This window comes from Ambystoma mexicanum, chromosome 8 (assembly GCF_040938575.1).
Source record: "Ambystoma mexicanum isolate Mex_15411 chromosome 8, UKY_AmexF1_1, whole genome shotgun sequence".
Taxonomy (NCBI): Eukaryota; Metazoa; Chordata; class Amphibia; order Caudata; family Ambystomatidae; genus Ambystoma; species Ambystoma mexicanum.
Genome location: NC_090929.1, coordinates 2,146,941 through 2,170,989, shown reverse-complemented (window position 1 = coordinate 2,170,989; position 24,049 = coordinate 2,146,941). Strand labels below are relative to the sequence as shown.

Sequence of the window (24,049 nt, the reverse complement as noted above, 5' to 3'; positions counted from 1 at the left end):
CTGTGCGCACGCATCTCTTCCCGCCAGAGCAGCTGAGGTGCAAGGCTGCGGGGTAGGAGCCTGTGCCAGGGCCACTGGGTCTGTGCGCACGTGTGTCTTCCTGCCAGAGCAGCTGAGGTGCCAGGCTGCGGGGTAGGAGCCCGTGCCAGGACCCTGGGTCTGTGCGCACTCGTCTCTTCCCGCCAGAGCAGCTGTGGCGCCAGGCTGCGGGGTAGGAGCCCGTGCCAGGTCCCTGGGTCTGTGCGCACTCGTCTCTTCCCGCCAGAGCAGCTGAGGAGCCAGGCCACGGGGTAGGAGCCTGTGCCAGGCCCCTGGGTCTGTGCGCACGTGTGTCTTCCTTCCAGAGCAGCTGAGGTGCCAGGCTTCGGGGTAGGAGCCTGTGCCAGGGCCACTGGGTCTGTGCGCACGTGTGTCTTCCTGCCAGAGCAGCTGAGGTGCCAGGCTGCGGGGTAGGAGCCTGTGCCAGGCCCTTGGGTCTGTGCGCACGTGTGCCTTCCTGCCAGAGCAGCTGAGGTGCCAGGCTGCGGTGTAGGAGCCTGTGCCAGGCCCCTGGGTCTGTGCGCACGCATCTCTTCCCGCCAGAGCAGCTGTGGCGCCAGGCTGCGGGGTAGGAGCCCGTGCCAGGCCCCTGGGTCTGTGCGCACTCGTCTCTTCCCGCCAGAGCAGCTGAGGCGCCAGGCCGCGGGGTAGGAGCCCGTGCCACGCCCCTGGGTCTGTGCGCACGTGTGTCTTCCTTCCAGAGCAGCTGAGGTGCCAGGCTTCGGGGTAGGAGCCTGTGCCAGGGCCACTGGGTCTGTGCGCACGTGTGTCTTCCTGCCAGAGCAGCTGAGGTGCCAGGCTGCGGGGTAGGAGCCTGTGCCAGGCCCTTGGGTCTGTGCGCACGTGTGCCTTCCTGCCAGAGCAGCTGAGGTGCCAGGCTGCGGTGTAGGAGCCTGTGCCAGGCCCCTGGGTCTGTGCGCACGCATCTCTTCCCGCCAGAGCAGCTGTGGCGCCAGGCTGCGGGGTAGGAGCCCGTGCCAGGCCCCTGGGTCTGTGCGCACTCGTCTCTTCCCGCCAGAGCAGCTGAGGCGCCAGGCCGCGGGGTAGGAGCCCGTGCCACGCCCCTGGGTCTGTGCGCACGTGTGTCTTCCTTCCAGAGCAGCTGAGGTGCCAGGCTGCGGGGTAGGAGCCTGTGCCAGGGCCCCTGGGTCTGTGCGCACGTGTGTCTTCCTGCCAGAGCAGCTGAGGTGCCAGGCTGCGGGGTAGGAGCCTGTGCCAGGGCCCCTGGGTCTGTGCGCACATGTGTCTTCCTGCCAGAGCAGCTGAGGTGCCAGGCTGCGGGGTAGGAGCCCGTGCCAGGCCCCTGGGTCTGTGCGCACTCGTCTCTTCCCGCCAGAGCAGCTGTGGCGCCAGGCTGCGGGGTAGGAGCCCGTGCCAGGTCCCTGGGTCTGTGCGCACTCGTCTCTTCCCGCCAGAGCAGCTGAGGCGCCAGGCCACGGGGTAGGAGCCTGTGCCAGGCCCCTGGGTCTGTGCGCACGTGTGTCTTCCTTCCAGAGCAGCTGAGGTGCCAGGCTTCGGGGTAGGAGCCTGTGCCAGGGCCACTGGGTCTGTGCGCACGTGTGTCTTCCTGCCAGAGCAGCTGAGGTGCCAGGCTGCGGGGTAGGAGCCTGTGCCAGGCCCTTGGGTCTGTGCGCACGTGTGCCTTCCTGCCAGAGCAGCTGAGGTGCCAGGCTGCGGTGTAGGAGCCTGTGCCAGGCCCCTGGGTCTGTGCGCACGCATCTCTTCCCGCCAGAGCAGCTGTGGCGCCAGGCTGCGGGGTAGGAGCCCGTGCCAGGCCCCTGGGTCTGTGCGCACTCGTCTCTTCCCGCCAGAGCAGCTGAGGCGCCAGGCCGCGGGGTAGGAGCCCGTGCCACGCCCCTGGGTCTGTGCGCACGTGTGTCTTCCTTCCAGAGCAGCTGAGGTGCCAGGCTGCGGGGTAGGAGCCTGTGCCAGGGCCCCTGGGTCTGTGCGCACGTGTGTCTTCCTGCCAGAGCAGCTGAGGTGCCAGGCTGCGGGGTAGGAGCCTGTGCCAGGCCCCTGGGTCTGTGTGCACGTGTGCCTTCCTGCCAGAGCAGCTGAGGTGCCAGGCTGCGGTGTAGGAGCTTGTGCCAGGCCCCTGGGTCTGTGCGCACGCATATCTTCCCGCCAGAGCAGCTGTGGCGCCAGGCTGCGGGGTAGGAGCCCGTGCCAGGCCCCTGGGTCTGTGCGCACTCGTCTCTTCCCGCCAGAGCAGCTGTGGCGCCAGGCTGCGGGGTAGGAGCCCGTGCCAGGCCCCTGGGTCTGTGCGCACTCGTCTCTTCCCGCCAGAGCAGCTGTGGCGCCAGGCTGCGGGGTAGGAGCCCGTGCCAGGCCCCTGGGTCTGTGCGCACTCGTCTCTTCCCGCCAGAGCAGCTGTGGCGCCAGGCTGCGGGGTAGGAGCCCGTGCCAGGCCCCTGGGTCTGTGTGCACGTGTCTCTTCCTGCCAGAGCTCCAACCGTGCCCATGGCAACACGCAGCATTACTGCAGCCCAGCACTGGCCAGTGGCATTACTGGAGCCCAGCACTGGCCAGTGGCATTACTGGAGCCCAGCACTGGCCAGTGGCATGGCGGCATTACGGCAGCATTACCGCAGCATACAGGATAGGCCACTATGTGCTTTCCTTCATGTTATGTGATAACTTTGTTACCAAAGCATACACTTGTGAATGTAAAGCAGTCCTAAGTATGTATTGTGAAAAGGTCCCCCGCCTGAGACAGAAAAGTGCAAGGAAGGTGGCTCAGGGTTCCGGGTGGCATCCCAGGGGGGCAGTCACATTGCCTCACCACAGGCCAGGCGCAGGGGCCCTGCCCCTTACCCCCCCACTGACCCATCAGGGAAGACCAGCCCTGCCAGCTTAAACCCAGACCTAAATAAAACCCAGATGATGGTCTACGTGGGGGTGCACAGCTTAAGGCGCAGGGGCCCTATGCGGCCCCCTAGGGACAGGACTTTCATAATGAGGCTCCGCCCACTTCAACCAACAGAAAAGAAAGCGGGCCTTTGAAGCCTGAGACATTGCTGGCATAGGCGTCCCTGGAAGGGGGTAATTGCCCTCCTAAATGATGGGCTGCCCACCCCCACCCCCCTTCGGCAAACAAACTCTTTACAGGGGCCTTAAAGGTGCTCCTTAGCCCAGCCATCACTCGCGCGCGTTTGCAGGCTCTATTTGAACAGCCTGTGATCTTTCTTCTGGCCTGATAGGGACACCACGGGAAGCAATGGGTCATGAATATCACTGGCGGCCATCACTGATAAAAACAGGCTTCCCACATGCTGGGCACACCATTGTTTTCCAAATGTGCATTTTACACTTACCTAGAAAAAAAACAAAGGACATTTCCAAACTGAAACATGCTTCTTTTTATAAGGAATTCCAAAAAGTCATAGGATTTGCAGCCAGTTTTAAATATATAACATCTTAGCAATAGTCACTCAACCAGATGAGCTACCCTGGTAGCTTTCTTCTGTAGCACATGTCTATGAGTCCATTCATGTGTTCAGAATCACTGTATTGCCCACAGTGCCGTTCACGTCCATGACTTCAAAGTCAACAGTATTTCATCTCCAGCCACACTGACCCTTGTGAATACATTCTTTGTAGGAATCGCTCTTCGGCTAGCTTGAACTGTCAAAGGGAAACGTGCTTTTCCGTCTGACAGTTCTGTTCCTCACTCGCGCATATTTATTTATTTATTGTGCATTTCTAAGGTGCTTATACATCAAGTAAACTGTGTTTCAGAGTGCCCACAGGGCAACGGGGAGGAGGCATGGGAATGAAAGGCATATATAATGGCAATGAATAGAACGAAAGAGACGGTCCTACTAGGCCTTGTGAGTATTCAGAGCGTGCAAGTGCAGAAAGAGAGAAGGAACGAGGGAGGTGGTGCGTGCTACGAGTTCCACAGAGTGAAGTGCTAGGGAGTGAGTTGCAAGCAGCTAAGTGTCTGGCAGAACTCACTTGGTGAGAGTGGTAAACTACCAATACATTAACTGCAGACCTGTGAGACGGCACAGGCCAGTGGGCGCCCAAAGGCAAGTGCTGGGAGTGGGCGGAGGCTAAAAGCAATTGGGGAGGGTCAGGACGCAGAAGGACACATAAGGGCCAAGGTCGCCAATCTCAGAGACTGTGGGGTTTAGCAAAGGAGGGAGTGGGGAAAGTAGAAGGTAAAAAGGAAAGTCTTGAGGAGCTTCCGGAATTTGAGGAGATCCGGCTCAAGATGGAGAGGAAGGGGGAGGCTGTTCCAGAGGAGGGAGCCAGCCGAGGAAAGAGATTGGCCACCATCTCACTGTTTAGAGAAGCGCTTCACACGCCGAAAGTTGGCACTGGAGGAGAGTAAAGATCTGGATGGAGAGTATTTGGTGAGAGCCAGCTGTAGATAGCATGGTCCCTGGCCCCTGACAGCCTTATGGATGATGCAGAGGGTTTTGAATTTGATCCTTGCAGCAACCGGGAGTCAGTGCAGACATTTTAGGGCTGGAAAGATGCAGTCCCTGGCCTTGAGGCCAAGGATAGGTCTTGCAGCTCATTGGATGAGCCATGTACAAACGGGGGCGTTATGCTTCCCCAACCTTGCCTGGTCCATTGGGGCTGTTGGCTGATGAACTGCATGTTTGTATGTGGGGGGACGGCTCCTGAGCCTCCTCCCACATGCAAACAGAGCAGCTCTCTTCGCCATCAGTGCTCCAGCTCTTGTGTGCATGTGCACAAACCAGGAAGTGCTTTTTACTTCTTTTTCGTGCTACTCGGGAGCTGTAGCACTGGGAGGAAACATCAGGACCAGGGCAGAAGGTACTTTAATTTGAATATGTGTATGTCTGTGTTTTAAAAATGTTCTCAGGAGGTGAGGAGGAAGTCCCCGCAACACCTCATGATTAGTTTGGGCTCCCTTGCTACGCTCCATCACACTGGCATATTTGGGGGAAATATTTACGCCCTTCCAATGTAGTGCACAATTTTACCCACACCAGTGCTGTAACCATGGTAATAAGCTGTATAGAAAACACTATATCGGTTGTATTTTCTTTCCATGGCCTGTGCACCCCACCTTTGGATGATGCTTCAGAGTAAAGGATTGTAAAGAGAACACGCATTCATTGGCTGGTAACAGAGCAATGTTGCCAGCGGGAATTGAAGTCCTTTGTGGCAGCACTTCTGAATGTAGAGGTGTTTTGTGGTGGCGTGTGGAGGATGCAAATGTAAAGGTTTTTCTTTCCATGTGATGGTGTCCTATGATGCCGGTGGCCTATTAAAGTGCAAAGGGTTGGAGGCTGCGTTCTCCTCTAAGATCCAGAGGCAAAGCTTCCTCATGTAGTCATTCATGAGGGCAGATCACTCGTCAGCCAGAGCTGCACGGCTCTTTTCACCTGTAGGACAGCTAGGTATGTTAGGTTATTGCTGCTGGGGGTGCGGGGATGATTTTGTTCTCACACCATTGATAACATGTTGAAGCTCAGGGGCAAATCAGTTTTCTTCTGGCTTGGTCATATGCAGAATTGAAAGCACAAATAGCAATAAAGCCAAGAAGTTCACCTCAAAATACCTGTTTGTTCCCCCACATGCTTACTAGAAATGTCTGAGGGAGGGGTCATAAATTCAGCACATGCCCCGTCCGGCTACCCCACACAAACATCTGGCCCCCTGTAGACCGCTTGTAAGATGCATTTGGCCCTCCAGCAAAAGTAGTTGTGCACCCCTGGACTCCCTATTGAAAAGAGGTCCAGGCTCACCCAAGCTATACCCAGATCTCTACCATTGAGTAAGGAAAACCCTTTCTGTCTGATCGACAAAGGCAGTGCGTCTCATGTGACTTTTGCCACTTGACTGCACTTCACAGGAACTGTGTTGAAAGGAACGCGCAAAGAACACTGCAGTCCCACGGATACAGTCTTTCCATTCTGCAGCCTCCCAAACACGCAGAGACTGAGAAACAGTATCGTACCCTGGGGAGACCAGCCTGCACAGTGCTACCTGTGAACCCGAAAGTGTTTTCGGCTGGCAATTCACATGCTGGAAACACCAGAGCCCCAAACCGCTGGCTGCGCCTGGGAGGCTCAGAGGAACAGATCTAAAATCCAAGATGGTGGACAGAGCAGCTATAGCTTGGCCCAATCCCCCACGTTCCAGAGCAGACCCGGGTGCACTCAAAGAAGGCAAGCGACACTCGAGTGACACTCACCGGTGCAGATCCTCAATGGAATGTCCACCCAAGGCCACTCTTAATCTCCCCGACCCCCATCCAGCTTTTGACATTGTCGCTCACTCTGACCTTCCCTCCTCTCTGTCCTCACTAGTTTCTCTGGGTCTGTGCTAAGGTGGTTTGAATCTTATCTTTCAAATCGCTCCTACTCTGTCTCCTGTGCTGGCCCACTTTCTTCTTTTCCGCTTCTCTGTGGCGATCCACAAGGCTCAGTCCTCAGCCCCCTTCTTTTCTCTCTGCCCCCATCAGCTGTCTTACTCATCTTGTCGCTTCTACGCTAATGATGGACACATTTTCTGTTCCTTTTCTTCGATCTCTCCATCTCTTCACAACACTGTACCCTTCTGTATCTCCGCAGTTAAGTCCTGGAGGGCTTCTCGCTTTCTCCACTTTAACCCTTTAAAAACCAAGGTCCTTTATTTTCCACCTCCTCCTCCCTCTTCCTCCTCCTTCTGGTCTCCATGTCCCATGTCTTTCTTTTCTTACCTTCTCTCCACTCGTGATCTTGGGGTCATCTTTGACCCCTCTCTTTCCTTTTCTCTTCATACCTCTAATGCTGCCCGATCTGGTCGTTTTTTCATTATTATCTCGGCTCTTCCTGTCCTTTTTCTGTCGTGCCGGACTGATCTACGTGTGTATCTTCTCGTGGCTCTGCTCTGCTCTACTCTACTGCTTGGCCTTCCTACCCTTCATCTAACTTCTCTGCGCTCTGTCTTCAGCTCGGGCACTCGTTCCCCGGTTACTCCCTCCATCGCTTTCTCTCTCTTTATTTCCTCATTTATTTGCCATTTGTATTGCGCCTTTACACGAGTGTTTCCAAGCACCACAAGACAAGAAGGGCCTGGGGGGTGGCGGGGGGGGGGGGGCATGGGATATCATTAGAAAACAGCAACAAGAACAGGGAAACGGTTATATTGGCCATGTGAGAAACCTACCGTGCAGGTACTTGACAGGTCGATGGGTGCAATGGGGGAGAGGAACAAGTACAATAGTGGGGGGAGGTCGGGCCAGCGCTATTCAGGCCATGGAGGTTAGTGGCGGGGGGAAAGAGGGGTTCGGGGGGGGGGTGCAGTGGGCCGGAGGACTGGGATGGGATAGTCTGAGGGCAACTGCTGGGCAAGGATGCTGGGAAGGACTGGTAGGAGGTGGGTCCGGTCCCTGTATGAATCTGAAGGCACCGGGCACCAGTCGCAGCATCAGGTGGAGAGCTTGGCACGGGAGGGGGAGAGGGTAGGAAGAGGAGAAAGGAAGGCCTTGAGAAGTTTCTGGAACTCAAGAAGACCCGGTTCAAGTCGGATGGGGAGAGGGAGGCTGTTCCAGGGGGGTGGGGCGCGAGGAGAGGGATCTACCTCCCACTCTCTGCTTGGAGAAGTGTTTGACCTGTAAAGAGCTGGAGCCAGAGGACAGAAGGACTCTGGCCGGGGCAAGGGGGGGTATTTAGGGAGGGACAGCTGGATGTGGAGGGGACACAGGGCCCCAGTCAGGCTTGCAGTCTCCCTTCCTTTGGCCTTTACCTTCTGTTTCACTTTCTTTGCTGTGTCTGTAAAGCCCTGCATGGTCTCACCCCATCTCATCTCTTTCCTTTATGCTCTACTCATTCTATTCGGTCTCAATGGCTTTGTCTTCTCTCTGTCCCCAAGCCTCCATGCGCCCCCTCTAGCTCCTTGCCTCTAGGCACTGAGATGCTCGTACTGTGCCTATGTTGTTACCCTCCTTCTTAACTTCTACACGCACCCCTTTTAGTCCTGCGCATATTATTTTGCACCACTGACATTTATCTGTTGTCAAGCACTTTGGCGAAAGTGCTCTACAAGTCGAATAAAACACAAATGCACATACAAATACCCAAGGGGACCCACCGGCCTCAGTTCCTGGCTGTGTGATGTTGGAGGACCGTGGAGCTCATTGCAAGGACCGTGGAGCTCACTGCAAGGACCGTGGAGCTCACTGCAAGGACCGTGGAGCTCACTGCAAGGACCGTGGAGCTCACTGCAAGGACCGTGGAGCTCATTGCAAGGACCGTGGAGCTCACTGCAAGGACCGTGGAGCTCATTGCAAGGACCGTGGAGCTCACTGCAAGGACCGCGGAGCTCATTGCAAGGACCGCGGAGCTCATTGCAAGGACCGTGGAGCTCATTGCAAGGACCGTGGAGCTCACTGCAAGGACCGCGGAGATCATTGCAAGGACCGCGGAGCTCATTGCAAGGACCGTGGAGCTCACTGCAAGGACCGCAGAGATCATTGCAAGGACCGCGGAGCTCACTGCAAGGACCGTGGAGCTCACTGCAAGGACCGCGGAGCTCACTGCAAGGACCGTGGAGCTCATTGCAAGGACTGTGGAGGAGCTCTGGCTATTTGAGGCAAGAGGAGGAGGAGGAGGAAGCCTTGAGGGTGGGGGTCACGACCCTAAGGAGGTCTTTGGAGAGCAAGAGTGGGAATGTTCCAGTGGCTCAGGGTGGCCATAGGCAGGACCAGAAGGTGGGATTAGGAATGAGGTAGGGGACAGGAAGGTTTAAAACAAGGAAGGTCCAGGGAGCAGCTGTGGGGGTGAAGAGGGGCCAGGGGGAAAGAAGCGAGTAAAGGGAACTCCTGGCCCCACTGTACAGTAACAGTGAAGAGGGAGTTCATGTGTTCATGCACACACCCACACACACAGCACTGCCACCGCATAACTAGCAATGCATTCTGGGACGGGATGGGTCGATTTCAATGGGCCTCATTGCGAGGCTGGAGGTAGCCTTGCCAGTTTTAAATCGGCATGAAAATCCGGCACCTGCGAATGGGCAATTACCAGGGTATTCCGGCCCCGCCGGACCCAGTAATTGCCTTTGCACGGGTGCCAATGCCAGTACATACCCATTCCCATTTCAGCCCCATGGGGCTCAATGGGAATGGGGGTGCCTGTACCACAGGCATGCTGTGCTCGCGGGTGCCGCTCTGCCCGCCAGGTCAAGCCTGGCAGAATGAAAGGCACCCGCGAGCACAACTCAGAGTTTGCCGGTCCGGATATAACGGTACCGGTAAGTTTACTGGTACCGGTATATCCGGACCATAAAGCTCGTAATGAGGTCCAATGACGTTTGGATCATTTCAGTTTCAAACATGGTCTGCTCCTGCCCCCCCCCACCCCCCCAGATATAGTGCTGTAGACGGGATATGGGGACCCATGGACCATGGTTCTTTTACGCCACACACTCCGTAGAGTGCATCCATAATTTAGACTCAACTTTGTCTCAAGCTCTGTCTTTGGTCGGGCTAGAAGAAGGTGTGTCCTTGCTGCTGTGGGCCTTGGGGGGCCGTGACGCAGGTGTGTGACGTCAGATGCAAGGGCCGCAATGCTGCTTGCACCTCAAGTATCCAGCCAACGAGAAGAGTGGAAAATTCTACAAATAATCCGCCAATCCTGTAAAGCAGTGAATGGGCCCCCCCGCCCCCCCCCCCAGCCAGCCGCGAGGGAAGCTTACAGCAGCAGAAGCAAAGACCTGGACGCACAACATCAAAGCCCCTCCGAGGCAAGGGCCCCTCTTCAGAGATCAAGGCTGGGACTGAGGGAGCAGCCTGACGGGACCCCACTGTGCAGCACGCAGAGTCACACTGCACACCAACGAGCACGCTGGGTGAAGTGACACAGCACGTGTGTGATGGGGACTCGTCCAAGCAGTCACTCTACCAAGCACACTGGGTGAAGTCTCAGCACACACTCCCATATTCACTGGCCATGAAACTGGGCTCCCAGGGTCCCCCAGAGTCTCCACACTCCCATATTCACTGACCATGAAACTGGGCTCCCAAGGTCCCCCAGAGTCTCCACACTCCCATATTCACTGGCCATGAAACTGGGCTCCCAAGGTCCCCCAGAGTCTCCACCCTCCCATATTCACTGGCCATGAAACTGGGCTCCCAAGGTCCCCCAGAGTCTCCACCCTCCCATATTCACTGGCCATGAAACTGGGCTCCCAAGGTCCCCCAGAGTCTCCACCCTCCCATATTCACTGGCCATGAAACTGGGCTCCCAGGGTCCCCCAGAGTCGCCACGCTTCCATATTCACTGGCCATGAAACTGGGCTCCCAAGGTCCCCCAGAGTCTCCACGCTCCCATATTCACTGACCATGAAACTGGGGTCCCAAGGTCTCTAGAGTTTTCCTAAACGTATTTTCAGGCTATGTTACTGCCCCCAGGTCTTGACTGGTCCAATGCAGGCTTGTGGTGGTGTGATCACCACTGAGGCTTAGTTCACTGTAGGCAGTGACTGTGTGGGTGGAAGCAGTGAGCCCAAAAGAGTCAAGCCTTGATGCAGGGAGAGTATGTGTGACCATAGACTGCACATTTCTACGAGCCAAATACAGGTTTAGTCCAAGGCGTCCAAGGCGTCCAAGACGCGCTAGAGCTCAGATCTTTGGAAAACCAGTCATTAAGTGGCAATAGCATTGTAGTGGTGCTGGGCGTGGGGTACCAGTGACGCAAGAACAGGTAGAGCCCGGACAACAGGGTGAGCTTTAGAGAAGCAGTGCTCGAGTGCTGGAGGCCCCTGGGGTGCACAGGCAGACTCTGGAGACCCCCAAGGTCCACCTCCTGGGGACCAGGAGCCACAATCCACAGTAACCTCCCTCACACGTCGGCTTCTCAGAGATCTGGGTCTTGAGTCAAGTGTCCCCCTGCACAGGGTGAGCTTGAGGTTTTCATGCTCTTTGCTCACAGTGTCGGCTGATGGATCAATTGATGGATTGACTGCGGATTTGGAAATTGGTTCATGTCATGTGAATAATATAGATCCATTTTGAAAACAAAGACATCACATCATTTCAAATAGGAAATTCATGAGTACGGCGATTGGGGCAAGATGTGGGCCTTACCTCAGGACCTGGGGGGCCTTGAAGACCAACAGCTCCTTTGTCCCCCACTTTTCCCTACATAGGGAACAAAGAACATGTGTAAAAACGATACGACTACCCCAAAAATTGAAGGATATACCCCCCCCCCGCCTCCCCAAGGACATGGTGCCAGTGGGTCACTAGACACGGGGGTGCGGTCTCAGACTCCATTCTGCCAACAAGCAACTCAGCCCGAGCAACTAAGTGGCGTCGCATCAGGTGGCGATGAGACGGGGCAATAATGCGAATAGTCATTACAATACCAACAGCGGGGATTATAATAGTATTAGAAAAGATAGCATTGCAAATAACAATACAAATATTGAAAGGACGCCGTGTACATACCGCGAGGCCAGGCTTCCCTCGCGCTCCTGCTGCTCCTGGGAACCCGGGACTCCCCTAAAAGTGGAACAGACGGGAAAAGCCTTGTGAGGGTGGGGTGGAACGCGCTGGGCTCACTGGCACTCACTGCAGCAAGGGTAAGTGCCAACCCCCCCACCCCCCGGATCTGCAACGCTGGCTTTGCTGATCCGACCCCCACACTTCCGGGGACTCAGGTTTGGTGCCACCCTCCTCCCCCCTACACACACACACACATCTGGAGAGCCAGGCCCTGTATGCCTGCTACACATCAGGGACACTATCATGAATGAAACGCTGCAATGCTGGCACCCTGATGTAAAGACATGGCACCCTAAGGAGGGCTGGCACCCTGAGGAGGCATGGCACCCTGAGGAGGGCTGGCACCCTAAGGAGGCATGGTATCCTGAGGAGGGAGGGCACCCTGAGGAGGGAGGGCACCCTGAGGAGGGCTGACACCCTAAGGAGGGATGACACCCTAAGGAGGCATGGTATCCTGAGGAGGGCTGGCACCCTGAGGAGGCATGGCACCCTGAGGAGGCATGGCACCCTGAGGAGGGCTGGCACCCTGAGGAGGGCTGGCACCCTGAGGAGGCATGGTATCCTGAGGAGGGCTGGCACCCTGAGGAGGGCTGGCACCCTGAGGAGGCATGGCACCCTGAGGAGGGCTGGCACCCTGAGGAGGGCTGACACCCTGTCACCCTAAGGAGGGTTGGCACCCTAAGGATAGCTGGCACCCTGAGGAGGCATGGCACCCTAAGGACGGAGGGGGGCACCCTGAGGAGGCATGACACCCTAAGGAGGGCTGGCTCCCTGACGAGGCATGGCACCCTAAGGAGGGCTGGCACCCCGAGAAGGGCTAGCACCCTAAGGAGGGCTGACACCCTGAGGAGGCATGGCACCCTAAGGAGGACTGGCACCCTAAGGAGGGAGGGCACGCTAAGGAGGGCTGGCATCCTAAAAGGGCTGACACCCTAAGGAGGGCTGGCACCCTGTGTAAGGAGGGCATCCTGAGGAGGGAGGGCATCCTGAGGAGGGAGGGCACCCTAAGGAGGAGGGCACCCTGAGGAGGCATGGAACCCTAAGGAGGGCTGACAACCTAAGGAGGGCTGGCACCCTGATGAGGGCTGGCACCCTAAGGAGGGAGGGCACCCTGAGGAGGCATGGCACCCTAAGGAGGGCTGACACCCTGAGGAGGCATGACACCCTAAGGAAACTGGCACCCTGTGGAGGCATGGCACCCTGAGGACGGAGGGCACCCAAGGAGGGAGGGGACCCTGAGGAAGTATGGCACCCTAAGGAGGGTTGGCACACTGAGGAGGCATGGCACCCTAAGGAGGGCTGACACCCTGAGGAGGCATGGCACCCTAAGGAGGGAGGGCAGCCTAAGGAGGGAGGGCACCCTGAGGAGGCATGGCACCCTAAGGAGGGAGAGCACCCTGAGGAGGCATGGCACCCTAAGGAGGGAGGGCACCCTGAGGAGGCATGGCACCCTAAGGAGGGAGGGCAGCCTAAGGAGGGAGGGCACCCTGAGGAGGCATGGCACTAAGGAGGGAGAGCACCCTGAGGAGGGCTGGCACCCTGAGGAGGCATGGCACCCTAAGGAGGGAGGGCACCCTGAGGAGGCATGCACCCTAAGGAGGGAGGGCACCCTGAGGAGGCATGCACCCTAAGGAGGGAGGGCAGCCTGAGGAGGCATGGCACCCTAAGGAGGGAGGGCACCCTGAGGAGGCATGGCACCCTAAGGAGGGCTGGCACCCTGGGGAGGCATGGCACCCTAAGGAGGGAGGGCAGCTTGAGGAGGCATGGCACATAAGGAGAGAGGGCACCCTGAGGAGGCATGGCACCCTATGGAGGGAGGACACCCTAAGGAGGCATGGAATCCTGAGGAGGCATGGCACCCTAAGGAGGGAGGGCAGCTTGAGGAGGCATGGCACCCTATGGAGGGAGGACACCCTGCTTTAAATGTCAGATTCAGGTACTCAGCCCCCGCAGGAGCATCTAGCACAGCCACTCCCCGTGCCTTGCCACTACCGCCACAGCCTCCCTCTATGCAGAGCCACGCCTCGACTTCCAAGGACGGGCATTCCATATTATTTTGACTCATTTCCTTTGGCCGCACACGTGTATGCGCATGACTGCTGCCTGCTGATTGGTTGCTGTGGAATCGCCTCTTGTCCTGATGTAGTCCTTCTTTCATTTCCGTTGCTCTATAAGTTTGCTGACTTGTACCCTTGTCTTTGTGCTGGAGGAATGGGGTGGGTCTGATCAGTGAGGAGCGTGACGTATATCTCTGCACCCCCATGGCTCACTCTTTTGGGCGGGCAGAATGGCCCAGGAATACAATGGAACATACAATGCCAGCATTGACAATGCAAATCACACTCCAAAGAAGTATTTGCAATATTCAAAGAACTCAGCATACCCCCTACCTCCACACCTGCACACAACAAACAGTGAAAGACAAGGCATGGTGCAACACCATTCAAAATGCCATGCTAGAAAAAATAAACACACTCGAAAACAAAATTAAGGCCCACTTCAACACACTGCCCAAATATAATACCCACAACCTCATGCCTACTGCTATAGGGTCACCTCATGGCTACCCCTTATTGAATGACAACCCTAAGCCCTTCGCCTTCAAGAATATAACTGAGTCAGAAGTCCTTAGGATCATGAAACATATCAGGCCATCACTCTGCAAAGGTGACATCTGCCCACCTAGCCTCATCAAAGACTGTGCAGAGTCCTTAGCACCGTTTCTCACAGCTTTTATCAATGCCTCATTTGCTACCGGCATCGCCCCCCTCTCCCTTAAGGAAACTTGGGTGCGACCTCCGCTAAAAAAAAAAAAAAACTCGATCCTGACTCTCCCAACAACTATAGGCCAACTGCCAATGTACCGTTCTTGCTAAAGATCCTGAACAGGGCAGCATACTTACAGATCCAATCCTGTCTAGACTCACACAACATCCTGGGTTCCGCCCACGTCACGGCACAGAGTCCGCCTTGCTATACCTGAAGGAACAGCTACTCAATACCATGGACAAAGGCAGGCCAGCGCTTCTCTTGCTCCTTGACCTATCGGCCGCTTTCGACCTGGTCGACCACATGATCTCATGCAGACACCTCACCAAAGCTGCCCACTTCTCCCAAGAAGCCACAGCTTGGATTACATTCTTCTTAGAATGGGCAAGCCATGAGGGTCTTAAACTGTCCACCCCATAAACTGTGGGGTCTTGCACTTCGCCTATCCTCTATAATCTCTTCACACTTCCTCTCCTCAATGATCTCGATGAACATGGCATCACGTTTACCAACTACGCTGATGACACGCAAATCCTCATCCCTCTCACAGGCTCCTATGAGCAAAACCTCATCACCCTCATTGAGACTTATGCACTCATCCAGGCGTGGATGGCATCTAACGGACTATATCTCAACGAGGACAAAACAGAAATCCTAATTGTAGGCCCCAAGGAAATTTTGAAGAAACTAGACAACCAAGACAACACCTTCAGCACTGAGAACACCTTAATCACTGCCTCTGCTGCCGTCAAAACGTTAGGTGTGTACCTTCATTCCACTCTATCAATGAAACGTCAAGTCAGCGCCATCTCCTCTTCTGCAGCCTTCACAGCCAAAATAATCTACTCAGTAAAACCATACCTCTCCGCCAAAAACCGTCTCAAGATTGCCAGAGCTACCATTGGTGCCAAGTTGGATTGTCCTCCTCCTAAGTCCTTATCCAAAAACATTAACAGACTGACTGCAAATCACACAAAACAATGTGCTTAGAGCTGCACTAAGTATCCTTAGGAGAGAGCATATCTCTCAGGCCAGGCGGAATGCCCACTGGCTCCCAGTCAGGGAGCGCATATTGTTCAAAACGCTCACGATCACCCACAAATGCCTCTCACACTCAGCACCCCAGTATCTGTCAAAAGGTATCCACCAGGCACCCGCCAACAGACCCAAAAACGGCCCAATACTCACACCAGCTCTCGGTCCCAACCTTCCAAAGAGTCAAAGCTGGAGGTACTAGCTTCCCTGTGCTAGCCCCAAAAAACTGGAATGCACTTCCACTCAAGCTCAGGAACGAAGCCTCCTTCACTGCGTTCAGAAAAGCCTTGAAGACAAAGCTCTTCAACTAAATGTCCTGGAGGGAGCTCCCCTGTAACCTCGGAACAGACCCATTGTATTTCCTCTGTCAGGCTATCCCATTGCATTCCTTGATCCAAGTGAATTTTCTGTAACAGCACCATGATGCCTGAGGGCCGCTGCGCGCTTTATAAATGCAAATAAATAAATATAAATAGGAATCTCAGAACCCCCATCATTTTCTGGTATCCCAGTGTAGCCAAGTGACATCAGAGATGCATTGCCCTGGACCCGCCGCGTGCTGTTGCCAGTATTTCCTCTAACACTGTGGCATTCCTGCTTCAAGCCCATCCTCTTCCTCTCCCAAACACTAGCACTCTGCCACTATGAAAACATGCAGATACAGGAGGAGCTGGGAGGGATGGAGCAAGATTAAGAGAACAGCAGGGTGGAAAATGCCCAGGGAAGGAAAGACAAAGAAAGGAAAGGGCCACAGAAACCGCAATCTGCTGCCAAAGGACCATCACAGAAAATGCCCCTCCAACCTGCTGTGCCCCGGCACAGGTGAGGGACAGGGAAGTGGAGGACGACCCTGGATCTGAAAGAGTGCAGCAATACCAAAACTCCTGGGCCTACACGGCAGAAAGTCTGGTGGCCCATATGCCATGAGTCCACCTGGATCAACATGGCAGAAGGTCTAGCCCATACACCATGATTCCAGCTGGGCAACATGGCAGAAGGCCTAGCCCATACACCATGATTCATCTTGGACCTACACTGCAGACGGTTTAGCCCAAACACCATGATTCCACCTGGACCTACACTGCAGAAGGTCTAGCCCATACACCACGATTCCACCTGGGCAACACGTTAGAAGGTCTAGTGGCTCAAACACCATGATTCCACTTGGGCTTACACTGCAGAAGGTCTAGCCCATAAATCACGATTCCACGAGGACCTACACTACAGAAGCTCTGGTGGCCATAAACCGTGATTCCACTAGGGCAACATGGCAGAAGGTCTAGCCCATCACCATGATTCCACGTGGGCCAATAAGGCAGAAGGTCTAGTGGCTCATACACCATAATTCCAATTGGGCCTACCCTACAGAAGGCCTAGCCAATAAACAATTATTCACCTGCACCTACAATGCAGAAGGTCTACTGGCCCATAAACCACGATTCCACCTAGGAAACATGGCAGAAGATCTAGCCCATACACCATGATTCCATCTGGGAAACAGGGCAGATGGTCGAGCCCATAGACCATGATTCCACCTGGACCTACACTGCAGAAGGTCTACTGGCCAATAAACCCTGATTCCACCTGGGCAACCTGAAAGAAGGTCGAGCCCATGCACCATGAGTCCACCTGGACCTACACTGCAGAAGGTCTAGTCTATACACCATGTTTCCACCTGGACCTACACTGCAGAAGGTCTAGCCCATACACCATGATTCCACCTGGACCCACACTGCAGAAGGTCTAGCCCATACACCATGATTCCACCTGGACCTACACTGCAGAAGGTCTACTGGCCAATAAACCCTGATTCCACCTGGGCAACATGAAAGAAGGTCGAGCCCATGCACCATGAGTCCACCTGGACCTACACTGCAGAAGGTCTAGCCCATACACCATGATTCCACCTGGACCTACACTGCAGAAGGTCTAGCCCATACACCATGATTCCACCTGGACCTACACTGCAGAAGGTCTAGCCCATACACCATGATTCCACCTGGACCTACACTGCAGAAGGTCTACTGGCCAATAAACCCTGATTCCACCTGGGCAACATGAAAGAAGGTCTAGCCCATACACCATGATTCCACCTGGACCTACACTGCAGAAGGTCTACTGGCCAATAAACCCAGATTCCACCTGGGCAACATGAAAGAAGGTCGAGCCCATGCACCATGAGTCCACCTGGACCTACACTGCAGAAGGTCTAGCCCATACACCATGATTCCACCTGGACCTACACTGCAGAAGGTCTAGTCTATACACCATGATTCCACCTGGACCTACACTGCAGAAGGTCTAGCCCATACACCATGATTCCACCTGGGCAACATGGCAGAAGGTCTAGCCCATACACCATGATTCCACCTGGACCTACACTGCAGAAGGTCTAGCCCATACACCATGATTCCACCTGGGCAACATGGCAGAAGGTCTAGCCCATACACCATGATTCCACCTGGACCTACACTGCAGAAGGTCTAGTCTATACACCATGATTCCACCTGGACCTACATTGCAGAAGGTCTAGCCCATACACCATGATTCCACCTGGACCTACACTGCAGAAGGTCTAGCCCATACACCATGATTCCACCTGGGCAACATGGCAGAAGGTCTAGCCCATACACCATGATTCCACCTGGGCAACATGGCAGAAGGTCTAGCCCATACACCATGATTCCACCTGGACCTACACTGCAGAAGGTCTAGCCCATACACCATGATTCCACCTGGACCTACACTGCAGAAGGTCTAGCCCATACACCATGATTCCACCTGGGCAACATGGCAGAAGGTCTAGCCCATACACCATGATTCCACCTGGACCTACACTGCAGAAGGTCTAGCCCATACACCATGATTCCACCTGGGCAACATGGCAGAAGGTCTAGCCCATACACCATGATTCCACCTGGACCTACACTGCAGAAGGTCTAGCCCATACACCATGATTCCACCTGGGCAACATGGTAGAAGGTCTAGCCCATACACCATGATTCCACCTGGACCTACACTGCCGAAGGTCTAGCCCATACACAATGATTCCACCTGGGCAACATGGCAGAAGGTCTAGCCCATACACCATGATTCCACCTGGGCAACATGGCAGAGGGTCTAGCCCATACACCATGATTCTACCTGGACCTACACTGCAGAAGGTCTAGCCGATACACCATGATTCCACCTGGACAACATGGCAGAAGGTCTAGCCCATACACCATGATTCCACCTGGGCAACATGGCAGAAGGTCTAGCCCACACACCATGATTCTACCTGGGCAACATGGCAGAAGGTCTAGCCCATACACCATGATTCTACCTGGGCAACACAGCAGAAGATCTAGCCCATACACCATGATTCCACCTGGACCTACACTGCAGAAGGTCTAGTCCATACACCATGATTCCACCTGGACCTACACTGCAGAAGGTCTAGCCCATACACCATGATTCCACCTGGACCTACACTGCAGAAGGTCTAGTCTATACACCATGATTCCACCTGGACCTACACCGAGGAAGGTCTAGTCTATACACCATGATTCCACCTGGGCAACATGGCGGAAGGTCTAGCCCATACACCATGATTCCACCTGGAGCTACACTGCAGAAGGTCTAGCCCATACACCATGATTCCACCTGGACAACATGGCAGAAGGTCTAGCCCATACACCATGATTCCACCTGGACCTACACTGCAGAAGGTCTAGCCCATACACCATGATTCCACCTGGACCTACACTGCAGAAGGTCTAGTCTATACACCATGATTCCACCTGGACCTACACTGCAGAAGGTCTAGCCCATACACCATGATTCCACCTGGACCTACACTGCAGAAGGTCTAGCCCATACACCATGATTCCACCTGGGCAACATGGCAGAAGGTCTAGCCCATACACCATGATTCCACCTGGACCTAAACTGCAGAAGGTCTAGCCCATACACCATGATTCCAGCTGGGCAACATGGCAGAAGGTCTAGCCCATACACCATGATTCCACCTGGACCTACACTGCAGAAGGTCTAGCCCATACACCATGATTCCACCTGGGCAACATGGCAGACGGTCTAGCCCATACACCATGATTCCACCTGGGCAACATGTCAGAAGGTCTAGCCCATACACCATGATTCTACCTGGACCTACACTGCAGAAGGTCTAGCCCATACACCATGATTCCACCTGGGCAACATGGCAGAAGGTCTAGCCCATACACCATGATTCCACCTGGGCAACATGGCAGAAGGTCTAGCCCATACACCATGATTCTACCTGGGCAACATGGCAGAAGGTCTAGCCCATACACCATGATTCTACCTGGGCAACACAGCAGAAGGTCTAGCCCATACACCATAATTCCACCTGGACCTACATTGCAGAAGGTCTAGCCCATACACCATGATTCCACCTGGACCTACACTGCAGAAGGTCTAGCCCATACACCATGATTCCACCTGGACCTACACTGCAGAAGGTCTAGTCTATACACCATGATTCCACCTGGACCTACACTGCAGAAGGTCTAGTCTATACACCATGATTCCACCTGGGCAACATGGCAGAAGGTCTACTGGCCCATACACCATGATTCCACCTGGACCAACATGGCAGAAGGTCTAGCCCATACACCATGATTCCACCTGGACCTACACTGCAGAAGGTCTAGTCTATACACCATGATTCCACCTGGACCTACACTGCAGAAGGTCTAGCCCATACACCATGATTCCACCTGGGCAACATGGCAGAAGGTCTAGCCCATACACCATGATTCTACCTGGACCTACACTGCAGAACGTCTAGCCCATACACCATGATTCCACCTGGGCAACATGGCAGAAGGTCTAGCCCATACACCATGATTCCACCTGGGCAACATGGCAGAAGGTCTAGCCCATACACCATGATTCTACCTGGGCAACATGGCAGAAGGTCTAGCCCATACACCATGATTCCACCTGGACCTACACTGCAGAAGGTCTAGCCCATACACCATGATTCCACGTGGACCTACACTGCAGAAGGTCTAGCCCATACACCATGATTCCACCTGGACCTACACTGCAGAAGGTCTAGTCTATACACCATGATTCCACCTGGACCTACACTGCAGAAGGTCTAGCCCATACACCATGATTCCACCTGGACCTACACTGCAGAAGTTCTAGTCTATACACCATGATTCCACCTGGGCAACATGGCAGAAGGTCTACTGGCCCATACACCATGATTCCACCTGGACCAACATGGCAGAAGGTCTAGCCCATACACCATGATTCCACCTGGGCAACACAGCAGAAGGTCTAGCCAATACACCATGATTCCACCTGGACCAACATGGCAGAAGGTCTAGCCCATACACCATGATTCCACCTGGACCTACACTGCAGAAGGTCTAGCCAATAAACCATGATTCCACCTGGACCAACATGGCAGAAGGTCTAGCCCATACACCATGATTCCACCTGGGCAACATGGCAGAAGGTCTAGCCCATACACCATGATTCCACCTGGACCTACACTGCAAAGGTCTAGCCCATACACCATGATTCCACCTGGGCAACATGGCAGAAGGTCTACTGGCCCATACACCCTGATTCCACCTGGGCAACATGGCAGAAGGTCGAGTCCATGCAAGAGGATTCCACCTGGACCTACACTGCAGAAGGTCTAGCCCATACACCATGATTCCAACTGGACCTACACTGCAGAAGGTCTAGCCCATACACCATGATTCCACCTGGACCTACACTGCAGAAGGTCTAGCCCATATTCCATGATTCCACCTGGGCAACATGGCAGAAGGTCTAGCCCATACACCATGATTCCACCTGGACCAACATGGCAGAAGGTCTAGCCCATACACCATGATTCCACCTGGACCAACATGGCAGAAGGTCTAGCCCATACACCATGATTCCACCTGGGCAACACAGCAGAAGGTCTAGCCCATACACCATGATTCCACCTGGACCTACACTGCAGAAGGTCTAGCCCATACACCATGATTCCACCTGGACCTACACAGCAGAAGGTCTAGCCCATACACCATGATTCCACCTGGACCTACACTGCAGAAGGTCTAGCCCATACACCATGATTCCACCTGGACCTACACTGCAGAAGGTCTAGCCCATACACCATGATTCCACCTGGACCTACACTGCAGAAGGTCTAGCCCATACACCATGATTCCACCTGGACCTACACTGCAGAAGGTCTAGCCCATACACCATGATTCCACCTGGACCTACACTGCAGAAGGTCTAGCCCATACACCATGATTCCACATGGACCTACACTGCAGAAGGTCTAGTCTATACACCATGATTCCACCTGGACCTACACTGCAGAAGGTCTAGCCCATACACCATGATTCCACCTGGACCTAAACTGCAGAAGGTCTAGCCCATACACCATGATTCCACATGGACCTACACTGCAGAAGGTCTAGTCTATATATCATGATTCCACCTGGGCAACACAGCAGAAGGACTAGCCCATACACCATGATTCCACCTGGACCAACATGCAGAAGGTCTAGCCCATACACCATGATTCCACCTGGACCTAAACTGCAGAAGGTCTAGCCAATAAACCATGATTCCACCTAGACCAACATGGCAGAAGGTCTAGCCCATACACCATGATTCCACCTGGGCAACATGGCAGAAGGTCTAGCCCATACACCATGATTCCACCTGGACCTACACTGCGAAGGTCTAGCCCATACACCATGATTCCACCTGGGCAACATGGCAGAAGGTCTACTGGCCCATACACCCTGATTCCACCTGGGCAACATGGCAGAAGGTCGAATCCATGCAAGATGATTCCACCTGGACCTACACTGCAGAAGGTCTAGCCCATACACCATGATTCCACCTGGACCTACACTGCAGAAGGTCTAGCCCATACACCATGATTCCACCTGGACCTACACTGCAGAAGGTCTAGCCCATATTCCATGATTCCACGTGGGCAACATGGCAGAAGGTCTAGCCCATACACCATGATTCCACCTGGACCAACATGGCAGAAGGTCTAGCCCATACACCATGATTCCACCTGGGCAACACAGCAGAAGGTCTAGCCCATACACCATGATTCCTCCTGGACCAACACAGCAGAAGGTCTAGCCCACACACCATGATTCCACCTGGACCTACACTGCAGAAGGTCTAGCCCATACACCATGATTCCACCTGGACCTACACTGCAGAAGGTCTAGTCTGTACACCATGATTCCACCTGGACCTACACTGCAGAAGGTCTAGCCCATACACCATGATTCCACCTGGACCTACACTGCAGAAGGTCTAGCCCATAAACCTTGATTTCACATGGAAATACATTGCAGAAAGTCTGGTGGCCCATACACCATGATTCTACCTGGGCAACATAGCAGAGGATCTAGCCCATACACCATGATTCATCTTGGACCTACACTGCAGAAGGTCTAGCCCATAAATCATGTTTCCACCTGGCCAACACAGCAGAAGGTCTAGCCCATACACCATGATTCCACCTGGACCTACACTGCAGAAGGTCTAGCCCATACAGCATGATTCATCTTGGACCTACACTGCAGAAGGTCTAGCCCATAAATCATGATTCCACCTGGCCAACACGGCAGAAGGTCTAGCCCATACACCATGATTCCACCTGGACCTACACTGCAGAAGGTCTAGCCCATACACCATGATTCTACCTGGCCAACACAGCAGAAGGTCTAGCCCATACACCATGATTCCACCTGGGCAACATGGCAGAAGGTCTACTGGCCCATACACCATGATTCCACCTGGGCCTACACTGCAGAAGGTCTAGCCCATACACCATGATTCTACCTGGCCAACACGGCAGAAGGTCTAGCCCATACACCATGATTCCACCTGGGCAACATGGCAGAAGGTCTACTGGCCCATACACCGTGATTCTACCTGGCCAACATGGCAGAAGGTCTAGCCCATACACCATGATTCCACCTGGACCTACACTGCAGAAGGTCTAGCCCATACACCATGATTCCACCTGGCCAACACGGCAGAAGGTCTAGCCCATACACCATGATTCATCTTGGACCTACACTGCAGAAGATCTAGCCCATACACCATGATTCTACCTGGGTAACACAGCAGAAGGTCTAGCCCATACACCATGATTCCACCTGGACCTACACTGCAGAAGGTCTAGCCCATACACCAGGATTCATCTTGGACCTACACTGCAGAAGGTCTAGCCCATAAATCATGATTCTACCTGGCCAACACGGCAGAAGGTCTAGCCCATACACCATGATTTCACATGGAAATACACTGCAGAAAGTCTGGTGGCCCATACACCATGATTCTACCTGGGCAACACAGCAGAAGGTCTAGCCCATACACCACGATTCATCTTGGACATACACTGCAGAAGGTCTAGCCCATACACCACGATTCCACCTGGGCAACACGTTAGAAGGTCTAGTGGCTCAAACACCATGATTCCACTTGGGCTTACACTGCAGAAGGTCTAGCCCATAAATCACGATTAAACGAGGACCGACACTGCAGAATCTCTAGTGGCCATAAACCATGATTCCACTTGGGCCTATACTGCAGAAGGTCTAGTCTATACACCATGATTCCACCTGGGCAACACGGCAGAAGGTCTAGCCCATACACCATGATTCCACCAGGACCTACACTGCAGAAGGTCTAGTCTATACACCATGATTCCAC

At 54.4% G+C, this 24,049-nt stretch overlaps 1 protein-coding gene across 2 annotated transcripts in view; it reads right to left on the bottom strand.

Moving 5' to 3' along the window:
* COL27A1 (collagen type XXVII alpha 1 chain) overlaps positions 1 to 24,049 on the bottom strand; it is a 1,990,256-nt gene that overhangs the window by 962,839 nt on the left and 1,003,368 nt on the right. For both annotated transcript variants that reach the window (XM_069609095.1, XM_069609096.1), the window contains exons 18-19: positions 11,453 to 11,506; positions 11,090 to 11,143 (exon numbers count right to left, since the gene is read on the bottom strand). In XM_069609095.1, coding sequence (XP_069465196.1) covers positions 11,090 to 11,143; positions 11,453 to 11,506 — 108 coding nt within the window. The remainder of the gene's footprint in view (positions 1 to 11,089; positions 11,144 to 11,452; positions 11,507 to 24,049) is intronic.